At 33.5% G+C, this 12,130-nt stretch overlaps 1 protein-coding gene across 1 annotated transcript in view; it reads right to left on the bottom strand.

Moving 5' to 3' along the window:
* GTF2I (general transcription factor IIi) overlaps positions 1 to 12,130 on the bottom strand; it is a 78,681-nt gene that overhangs the window by 28,657 nt on the left and 37,894 nt on the right. Inside the window, exons 10-12 of the mRNA XM_055409998.2 lie at positions 11,675 to 11,734; positions 9,461 to 9,517; positions 7,575 to 7,637 (exon numbers count right to left, since the gene is read on the bottom strand). Of these exons, the coding sequence (XP_055265973.1) occupies positions 7,575 to 7,637; positions 9,461 to 9,517; positions 11,675 to 11,734 (180 nt within the window). The remainder of the gene's footprint in view (positions 1 to 7,574; positions 7,638 to 9,460; positions 9,518 to 11,674; positions 11,735 to 12,130) is intronic.

The following is a 12,130-nucleotide window of genomic DNA, read 5'->3' as shown; positions in this document are numbered from 1 at the left end:
AACGTCAGTTGTAAATTTCTGTATTGCCATTCCAGCATCATTTTTTTCCCAGTTACATTTCCAGCTTTCCTACTCTTCTGGGAGCTGATCAAGTGAATCATCCTCATTTTCCTTTGTCTTCTCTTATCAATTTGCTTGAAATTATTTTTAATTAAGTCATTAGAAATTTCCTTTTCTCCTAACTCCTCTGAGGGCTGTCAAGAATTATAGTGTATTTTAAGTCTTTCATGAAAAAGGTTTCAATGGAGACAGCTAAGGAAACCATACAAATATATAAGAAAGGGGGAAGAATATGTACCTTGAATGGAAAAATATTTAAACTTATACAATATTCAAACACATAAAGGCGGTTAGATAACTAACTGTACAGATAACTTTCAATAAACAAAACTAAAAGAAATAAGATTACATTATTTGTGAAACAAGCATTGATGATTCATCCGATACAATACCTATATATGGCGATCATATACTTAAGCACAGAATATTGACCACCCAAGACATCTGTAGTAAGATTTCTTTGTAGCTATGACTACAGCTCAACTCTGCTATGAGGCTTCAGTATATCTGGTGCTAGAATTAAGGACATTGGATCAAGTAAGAAAAGCTGTCACTGTCATATTCTGATCCCTGGAAAATATCAGCTGGCACATGACTAAGATTTCTATTCAAATACCACCTGTAAATTACCATTTTAAGAAATGAAAATACCAATTTAATACCAATGAAAATACCATTTTAAGAAATCTACACTTAAATGTGGAATGAAGAAGAAAATAATTATTGAGTTAAAGGAAACTGCAGGAACAAAGAGATACCGTAAGATACAATAAATCACCCTTTTCAGGGTAATCTTCATTCTCATTTTATAGCTAAACAAACAGGATCAGAGAATGTTACATGACTTAACTATGTTATGAGATCATGGATATAATTCTTTAAGCTATTAGCTAATAGATAAGCTCTCAAAGAATAACATGAAATCCAAATTTAGCATCATATACCATGTTGCCTTGCACAGCAATGGGTAACTTTTATATATGCTGTATAGTAATCAAAGGGATCCAAGTGTAAGCCTAAAATACTTGAATGTCACTCCTATCCTAGCATCAGAGGACAGGGCACACGGATTCTCCTCTTCACTGACTGTGGGTTCTTCCTTTACAGGCTGATAGTGTCACAAACCCTGTGGATACCAACATCCATGGATGCTGGAGTCACTACAAAATTAGCATATTATTCACATATAACCTACACACATCCTCCCTTATACTTTATGTCATCTTTAGATTACTTATAATACCTAAGACAATGTAAGTGCTGTACAGATAGCTCCCTGGCACATGGCTAATTCAAATTTTGCTTTTTAGAACTTTCTAAAAAAATTATTCCTGAATACTTTTCATCCATAGTTGGTTAAAGCTTGGAGATATGGAGGGCCAACTAAAACATCAACAGATTTTCTAAAAATCTGAAATCATTTACTGACTGTTCAAACCAACAAGAGAAAAAGGTATTGACTCACTGGGGCCAGATAAAGTCATATTAGGATTTATATACATGATTGTAAATCTGGAAAAGGAAATGGCAACCCACTCCAGTATTCTTTCTTGAAAGATCTCAAGGATGCAGGAGCCTATAGGCTACAGTCCACGGGGTCACAAAGAGTTGGACACAACTGAGCAACTAAGCACAGCACATGCACTGGTAAATATAAAAGTACTACTCTAATGGATACTATTTCAGAAAAAAGTTACCATATAAACAACGCACGACACTATAAAAACTTTCAAGTGTTAAATTCCACTGTAGAAAAGCATGTTCAAAACCAGAAAAAAAAATCTGTAGTAAAGAATAATTTTAAAAGGACAAACTACCAGTAAAATAAAAACTTGACTATGAAGAATTCTGGGCTCATAAGTTAGTACAACGATTAAAAACAGTCAAAAGATTCCATACTAGGTTTGAACCTAATTATTTAATGCCCTAAGTAGATATATTTTGGAAAACATATTAGGTATCTCTAATGTTTGGTTTCTGAAAACAGACAGACAAAATCCTTCTTTTCCAATTTCCAAACAGATTTTTAGAAGCCAAAGAATATTTTTAGGCTAGTCTGCAAAGGATAAAATGCAACATACTTATCTGATCTATGAATACTGTCCAAGCATTTTAACTATTCACTGTATTTCTTTATGAACATTAAGCAATGATATTTAAAACAAAACTATTTTCCTTACAGGCTAATATAGTCTAAATATTTCCATAAATTGTAATTTTTAATGATTGTTAATTAAATTACATAAAATGAAAACTGATAAAATAAAAAAAGAAAATATAGCTTATGATGGTAACAAAATTCATCCCAGCTGTATAATCTGAAGAGTTTGAAACCGATGTGAAGGGGAAAGGGCAAGAGAGCTTTGCCTTTCTTTAGTGTCCAACAACCTCATTTCTGCAATCAGATTAACTTACTTTAAAACAAAAGGATTTAACAGTATAAATATAATTTATAAAAATAACCTCCTTGACCATAACTAGAAAAAAAGACAAATCTAGGAGAGTGTTTTTTAACAAGTTAACAAATGATTTAACAAAGGCTGTAACATTAAAAAGCATTTATCACATTTCTCTCGAGACAATGAAGTCAATCTATTAAATGTGAACAGATGAAGTTATTTGTGATAATAAAATACCACAACATAAATTCTATTAAAAGACTAACCCATTTCATATACTTACTACTTAATTATAAAGAGTGTTTTAATTTATATGAAATATGGAATTACATCAAGAAGAGCTATGAACTCAAACACACTTATTTTTTTTTTTCTCCACTACTGCAGCAAAAAACTCTGATTCTGGGAACGTTACTCTTGACCTCACAATCCATTTCACAAAGGATTAAAATTATTTCTCTGTAGCAGAAATCAGACTGCCTCTAACAATCAGTTCAGCAGGGAGCACTGTTTTCTAATTATAATGGCGCTTCCACATTATAAACAATCACTTTTGTGTAAAAGAACCCCACACATCTCTGGATGCTTCAAGTTTAAGCTCAAACTAAAAATGTTTTTATTTTCAAAACTAAAAGCCTATAAAATTAATTTCAAGGTATTTTAGCATGCAAAAGCTGCAAATGAGTGAGGAATACGGCCTAGCTATGCCGCAGTGCTAAAAACAAGCCTCCCACCCCACGATAAAAGGCAGAGAGAGTCTCCAATTCAAAGTTTCTATCGAGAAAAACCTGGTTTTCCTTTTTGCAACATACTACTTACAGATATGCCCATAGATAACACAGAAATCAGAGCTCAAATGTGTTACGCAATTTATCTAATTCTTGACGAATGCATTAACATATAAAAACTTTTTTCTTATACTTATTATTTTCAACATGATCAAGTTGGTCATTTTATCAAATAATCTGACACCTATTCAAACTAAAAGAAATGAAATAAAAATAAATCAGGTACTCTTTCTCTTGAAATTACCTGGAGCTATTAATTACCCTCCACATTTCAAATTAATAAATGGCATTTTTCACCCATGGATCCAGATCCTAACGCCTCCAAAAGTCTAATTTTTACATAACAATTGGATGTCCACTAAGTGATTTGTTAGCAACTATAAAATTAAAAACAAAATATTCAAATGATAACATACCCAATTATATAGATTCTACAAACTCTCGAGTAACATTTGTAAGAATAATTAAACAACAACCATCCAAAACAATTGCTCTATCTTCAGAAATACCCAGAATTCAATCACTCCTTGTTCCTGCTGTCACCATGCAATTCTAAAGTATCTCCCTCTGAGTAACTATAATCGCTTTGCTTCCATTATGATCTGCTCTCTGTCTTTACAGCAGCCCTGTTTCTTCAAAAAGAAAGAATTTACTACTTCCCTGTTCAAAACCCTCCAATGGACTTGCCTATCTTGTTTATTCCAAATTCTTTAACACCTGTTCCAGCCGTCAGTACATACAAGGTGTCTGATATTTGTGGACTGATAAATGAACGTTTGAATAGCACAATCCTGAAAATTATGTGCGACAGTCAAAAATTTCTAAATTTCACCAAAAAAAGGATACTATCAGAGGATGAAATCCAACTACTGAAACCCTAAAACACTGTTATCCAAAGAGTAGTCCATTTATATATATGCAGTGTTATGAGCTGCATTCCTATGTGTAAATATTTATGTAATTAATTTATTTACTGAAGAAAACTTTAAATTTCAAAGAGCTTTACTTAAGAAGACATGAAATTTAAAAAACCGTAAAAAAATAAAACATGAAACCCTTCTAATCTATTTAAAAGCAATCTGAAGACAAATAATAATAATCAGGGGGTTATGCCTCAGCCAAATAAACATATGTGAATGGCTCAAGTTGGGGAAAAATGTTTGAAAGTGAACTGCATATAAGGAAATCTCTTTTAAAGCAAAATACTTTCCATTTTTAGCTCAGTCATGACAGCCAGTCTTCAAATAATTCTGAGGCAAGATTTTCTCTGCCCTTACCAAACACATGCCTAAGCCAAAGACCTGACAGTCTGATTTTACCCAAAAATCAAGGCATGCACAGCCATGTAACTCTAAGGGCCGTTTCCCAAACCGAGGTCACGGAGGCTCCACATGTGCGCCACTGACTTCAACAACAAATGGATCACCACAAATGGAAGGGAAGCCTCGCATGCTGCCATTCATAGCGTTGCGAAGAGTCAGACATGACTGAGAGACTGAACAAATGGAAGAGCAGATCTCAGCTCAGGGGACTATTTCTCACAGGATAACATGTCTGCATTGGTCTCAGTCAGACCCTTAATAGACACAGTCACATAGTGGCAAATAAAGATATCAAGGTTAATGTGGAAAATCTTACAAAACTCACTTGAAGACTAAGTTTCTTTTTTCTCTTCTATAAACTTTTTGGGAAATGCAGGAATATACAATAGGAGAAAACAAAAGTCACCACCACGCAAGCAGGATTATCTTATTTCTTTTCAAGTACAAGGATTTTCCTAAAGAAAACTAACATAGTCCTCTAGGCACACTTCTCTTTTTAAAGGTACCTTGTTCGGGAAAAGTGCCTTGTTCCTCCCCTTACCCTGCTACTAAAAGCATATTATACTAGAGGTCTTTTTTCAGATCTCTTATGTTTTTAAAGTTACCATTTCAATGTGTGATATATTTTTTCTAATATTAGAATGTATCAAAATTTATTTTCTAACCATGGATATTTTTCTAGTTTCTACCATCTATAGTCATCTTTCTAGAAAAAAAAAAAAAAAAATATATATATATATATACTTATCAAAAAATGTGGATGTGAGTTCTCATTTGATCTTCCTTGTTAATATCACAGACTTACAATTTACTTTCCATAATGTATGGACAACAATTAATTAGCAATTTAATTAGAGTTGGTATATAGTTTGTTTTTGAGTATATATCCCATGGAAAATGTTACTAGGAAAAGTAACATTTACACAGACCTGGTATTTCTCTGGTCTTCTGAACATAAAGCAGCAGCCTCAATAGCAAAATCCTACTAGTTGGAAAATATGGATGATAAATCAACATTTTGGCACTATGTCTTAGTTTAAAAGAAATGGGATTCATCATTCCCTTCAAAGAATGAAAACTGAAAAGACTGACACGTTTCAGGTTTGTAAGCTATTGATTTCTTAATTATTTTGACATCCCTTTAAAGGTTTACACTATGAAAAGCAAGTGTTTATTTTCTAAACAATTCTAATATAGCCTGTATGGGTTTGAAGGTTTAAGATAAATCAACGTGGTTATTAGTCCTATTTTTAAGGTTTATGCTAATAATTTTATAAAATATTTATTTGGCTGCACCAGATCTTAGTTGCAGCACGTGGGATCTAGTTCCCTGATCTGGGATTGAACTCAGGTCTACTGCATTGGGAGTGCTCAGTCTTAGCCACTGGGCCAACAGGGAAGTCCCTATACTAATAATTCTAATCATCATCTATTTTTCTTCTCTCTATAGGAAGGAAAAGGTTCTGAGTATTTATAATATCTAGATTTTAACTTATAATTTAAATTTATAATATCTAGATATTATATAATCTAGATTTTCTTCTCATAGTTGAGCTTCTAATTCATAGTCAATTATTGAGGACTTCCCTGGCAGCCCAAGGGTTAAGACTTCACACTTGCAGGGGGTGGGGGGGAAGCTGATTCAATCCCTGGTTGGGGAACTAAGATCCCACAAGCTGCCTGGTGTGGCCAATAAATAAATAAATGAACAAATGAATGAATGAATAAATGAATAAATTATTAAATGCTAGACTAGAAACAATTCAAAACAATTTTAGGTTAGTAAAATTATGCTAATGATAAAATGTGTATATTAAATTAACTGAGATGTTATCATGCAAAGTAGGAGAAAATTTCTGATACTGGGTGAAAGCTACCAATCAGCTTGTTATTTAGAAGCAATGAAGAAAAACATTCTCAACAGTCCGAAATAGCCAAACACCATAAATAACCAAGTGGACACCAGTAGAAGAGAGGTTATTATAAATAAAGAAGAAAAGGAGAGACAGAGATGGCAAACCAAGAAAGGTTATGCAGCAGTTAAAAAAAAAGAGTGAAGTACTAAGATGTAAAGTTATGAGAAAAACACTATGGGAAATGTGATATATGTGTATTTCACTTGCTCATTATAAAGCTGTACACTGAAAACTCCTATTAATTTTTGCCACACTAAATGTCTGTGTACACATCTAACTTATGTTCAGATGTCACAATAAAGTGACATCTACCACTGAGCACAGGGACACTGGAGCAGGGCGGGGGTTAACCAAATTTTTGCTTTAGAAAAGAATTACTTTGAGGAGAAAAAAAACTTATAGAAGTCACATGAAATAACTTAAAAAGAAAAAAAATCAATAAATTTAATAATTATGAAATATAAGGCATGCTCCTGTTAATAATTAGCTGAATCTTTAAATAATGCAGGACACACCGGCTCATCTGCATTCATGCGCTATCTCTGAAGAAGAAACTAGGGCTGAAGCAACTTTATAGAGATTAGTTTAGAATATTTTTACAGCTGCTGCTTCAAAAGTTTTGAAGGACACCTTTTATGTGAGCATTTTACGGGGAAAACTCGTTTTAGAAATTGAACTATCGATACTTTCTCCTCCACTTCACTAAGGTCAACAACCGGGGTCCCAGTACTAAGTCTCCTATGTCACAGCTCAGTAATAGGTTATAAATCTGTTTTTGCGTGCACCCGGTCTGGTCATAGTTTTCTCTTTTTAAAAATTCTCTGTTTCCCAATGGTAGAAAGTACCAGTATATAGCCTGGTCCACTGCTCGTTCACGGCTTACTTTTGCTGTCTAAAACTTGCAAAGCATTGGGTGTGCTGTGGGATGTGGTTACTTTAGTCACACATACACATATATGCTTCCATTTTTTTTTTTCCCACAAGTTTCCTTTAAAAATGAATGAAATGCATACTTGGCAATGTGAATGTGACAAATAATTTTTATGACCAGAAGTACACTTTTGGAATCAAGGCTTTTAGATAACTAACCTTCAATAGTCACCTCAACTTCGGGGTCCTCACTTGTTTCTGAAGGGACATGTTGAGTAGAATCTTGAAAAAAATAAAATTCTAAAATGACATTCATTATAAAGCACTTTCTATTATGTTCCAACATTTTACGGATTTGATATTCCAAAAGCAGCCTACCATAAAATTTTACTGTCATTTGAATTCACCTCATACTTGTTAAATGAAAATCTCTGACCCTTTTAAACAGGGAGAAGAGAAAACAAAAAGTAGAGAAACTCTGGAAAACTATTAGACAATACCAAGTTACCTGCATTAAAGGACTCAAACTTTCTAAAAGAGTAAGATTATAATGAAGTTAAAGTTATTTTCCTTCTGTAACTAGAATATGCTAGGATATAAACAAAGGCTTTATTATGTAAAAAAAAAAAAAAAAACTATTTCTCCTCTTCTTTCAGAAACACCAAGAGTGGCTTATAAAACCACGGAGTTTTTTGCGGTGGGAACCTTCATATCAAAACAGTGACTACTGTAACAAATACAGACAGGACTGTATCACCTAACTAACTTTGCATGTAACGTACTTCATAAAATTAAATATTTGTGTTACTACATAAAACAAATGTACATCAGAATGTTAGTGCTGGAAGCTCAGCTAGAGAGTATCTTTATCAACTCTCCTTTCATTTTGCAAAGGTTGAGAGATTAATTGATTTGCCAAAGATTATGTTTACATGTTAGTAAAGGAATAAAGACTAGAACCTAACTTCAACTCTATTAACACTGCAATATAACAATAAAAGTTTCCTCAAAAGTAGAGTGATTCAAAGCCTAATGTCTAAATCACATTGCCCAATGAACACCAGTACGATTCGTCTTGTAAACAGGTTATTTCCTTGTTGTAAATACTGCCTATCTAAAACAGGATTTTGTTACAGAGGAAATATCTAATTACCTCCACACAGTAAAAGAAAACAAACCAAAAAAAAAATTCACCAACACCATCATCTATTAAAAAATTCATTACGAAATTTAAAATATTATTTTAAATGAGCATCTCAATATTTCTGCAAGAAATGTATTCCATTAGAATACTCCAATTCTAAATCTGAATTTAGAAAGATCAGTCAACTTTCCAGGAACCTTCAGAACTCCCGCCACTCAAAGAGGGTAAAATACCAAATTATGGATTAAAAAATAAATAAAAAACAAATATAAGGAATAAAAAGATACAGAATAGACTCCTCCTTTTTTAGTCTTAAAAAATAAGGCTTGACATGACCAGCTTATGTGAGAAATAGTAATTCTAAAATAAGATCCAATTGCCTTACCACTTATTTTCCTTGGGAGAAACCTACAAAATTCTTTTGGAACTATCTAAACAGTTTACAGATAGGAACCCATTCTGCATGATAACGGTTTAACTCAAGATTCCAATAACTTAAAAAGCTGTAGCTGAATATTCATTCAATCCTACAATCCAAAGAGGATGGCTGGTTAACAAAGCAGTCCATGGGGTGGCTATAGGTATAAAAATGAGCAGCTAGATCATCTCTCTTTTAGTAATCTTATGTAGACTACATATGAACAGAGCCAGTAATAATTTAAATTTTAAATATTAAAACCATTCTTTCCAAATATGGTGTAAGATGACCAAGAAAAGATAGGCAACGTTTTGCATCATGAAGAATTTTACTTACCACTTAAAATTTAGTCCCCACATGCTTTATTATTCAATACAGTAAAAGAGGTATAACATCTTTAGGGCTAAAAAAAAAAAACCTGTTGGCTAAGAAGGCATACCAGAACAATCATTTTATTTCCAAATAAGGTTTTAAAGATAGTATCCCCTGTAGCACAGAACACCGTAATATAAACACAGCAAAGTAAAAATTCCCAAATCTAACCTTCTGCTGGTACTTCCATTTCTGTTCCTTCATTGCCCTCTGAAGAATGATGGCTTCCTAAAAAGAAGATAAACCCATATAATAAACCAATAAAGACTGACGCTGGGAGAAGAGAAACTAGGTAACAATGCAAATAAAAACACAAATACAAGCTGATTCTTTTAACTTCTTAGCAGTTAATTAAAACAATACCATCTAATTCAGAAAAACATGTTAACACTTCTGTATGAAAACTCAAAGAATTATTTTAAAATGCAAACATATAGAGTAAACCTAAGTAGGTCTGGGGATTTAATAATAGTTACTAGAACTACACAATATAATTACTGATAGATATTCGAATTTGGGAACTAGAATAGTATGTTTCAGAGTACCAAGCTCATCTGCCATTGATGCACACACAAAAACACACATCAGAGTCAGTTCTGTCTTTGCTCATAAGACTCTATCAAGTCTAGAAACACAAGTTCAGTTTGGCTGCGAAACATTTCTTGCTTTCCATTTGTACTATGGTGGAAGCTATGGAATCTAAATCCCCATTATTTAATCAAAGTTGCACTTAAAGGAAACGCAGAAGTTAAAACTTAAGATACTACCTTTAGTCTCAAAAGCATTTTAATTCAGGTAATATAATCTGCCTGCTTCTACAAACTGGAACATAAAGCAATGTGTCAGGTTAGGCATTCAACAGTGAACAGGCTCATCCTACTGGAGAAACTTTACTCATAAACAGGAAAGAAGTCATCTAAATCCCAAGAGAGCCAATTAGGTTAAGTGCCCAAACTGCCCCAGACTATTGATCCTCTGTCCTTAAATGTCTGAGGTACTAACATCGAAAAGATTGAGAATCACTGCCTTCGTGTAGAAATAAAAATGTGTTACCTACGGGGAAGAATAAAGCAAGGGGTCAGGAGGAAACATCAGGTCTATTTTGTCATCCACTGATAACTAATTTAAGAACTATACTAAAGGTAACCCCCATCCCCAGACACTGGTTTTATACACTTTTATCTTGATTTTTAAAGAGCACTGACTACAGTTTAAAAAAAAAACAAACTGTCATTCAGTGCCTAGCACCCTCAAATTTAAAGTACCAGGCTAAGACCAAAAATTTTGGGTTTTCCATGTCTAATTTTATGGAGCTCTAATTATCTTGGGATTCTTTTCCATTTATTTTATGTTCTGAAAACTCACCTGAGCTCAAAACAATGGGTAAATCTATAAATCTGTAGCTGAGAATTTTCTTTACTTAACTTCTTAAAGCATGCTTTCTCAACACACAGCTCCCCTCTCCCCATTAAACATTAACATCTGAATTTATGGAGCACTGGACTCTTTGACTGTAACGCCAAAGAAAACAAAAATGTGAGGCCAAAACAAGGAGAGATAACAGAGAAAGGACCAGTACTTAAAGAGGGAAGACTGGCTAAGAACAACTAAGGTGATATTCCATCAGGTCCTAACATGGTAACAGTACACGTAAACGATGATCCTGTGTGTGCTCTTTGTTCTCTCAAAATGTAAATCAAGCAATTACATTTATATTAAAAGTAGAGCTAAAGAAAAGACATCTTGGGACTTTGCTGGCGGTCCAGTGGTTAACACTCTATGCTCCCAATGCAGGGGGTGTGGGTTCAATCCCTGGTGGGGGAACTAGGACCCCATATGCTGCATAGTGCAGAAAAAGAAGAAAAAAGAATGAAATCTAACGCACTCAAAGCCGGAATAAGCAGAGGTAAAGCCAAGCCATCACAAGGAGCCTATGGTCATCAAGGGAGGGAACACTACACAGAAATTCCCCAAAAGACATTCAATCAATAAAATTAGGGATTTACAAATGATATCTTACAATCTTTCTAAACATTAAGTATCAACATGACCTTACTGATATTTACATTACTAACTATACAATATAAGCCTTATTTCTGACTATTCTGATATAAGGTATAAATGTGTACTTTACCTTAAATATGAAAGTGTGTCATGTACCCATTTCGAGATTCATTACTAGATTCACAAAAGGGAAAATTGGTTTTCAAAAATTGTTGCTTGTGAAGTTCATTTATGTTTCAAAAAAAAAAAAAGGCCAATACATTTCCTTTTCCATTTAGAAAAGTAATAATACAGATATAAATACAAAAACACAGTCTGTCCAGTATAAAGAAACATTACATAAGAACATTATGTGGGAAAATGGAAGTGAAAAAGTTATACCTTGCAAAGACTTCGAAAGGGGGAGTTTGTCATCAACATCATCAGTTTCAGAAGGGCCTGCTTTGGGACACAAAGATAACACTTCAAAACGAATCCCAAAAATAGATTTTGGGTCACTTCAGCAAACAAATTTGGGTGAGAGATATGGAATACTACAGCCTTTTCATGGGAAAAAAAAAAGCAAAAAAAAAAAAAAAGACTGACAAATGAATGGTGTCAATTTATGGTCTTAGTGAACGGAAAAGTGTATTCAGATAAAGCCATATACAGATAGTCAAAAAGAAATTCTGAAAATGACTAGACATGAACTGAATGGGAATGATATGTCTAAAATGGTGGCTATGGGTCATGTTCGTGACAGCAAACTGTAACTTTCACTTCATATAGATTACAAGCACAGATATATCTTACAAGGTGCATTTGTTTCTTCCTTGACAAATATTTGTCTTAATGCTT

The sequence above is a fragment of the Moschus berezovskii genome, chromosome 27 (assembly GCF_049115385.1).
Source record: "Moschus berezovskii isolate FMDL1 chromosome 27, NW_MosBer_1.0, whole genome shotgun sequence".
Taxonomy (NCBI): Eukaryota; Metazoa; Chordata; class Mammalia; order Artiodactyla; family Moschidae; genus Moschus; species Moschus berezovskii.
Note: the sequence above shows the minus strand (reverse complement) of the source record. Positions and strands in the feature narration are given on the sequence as shown.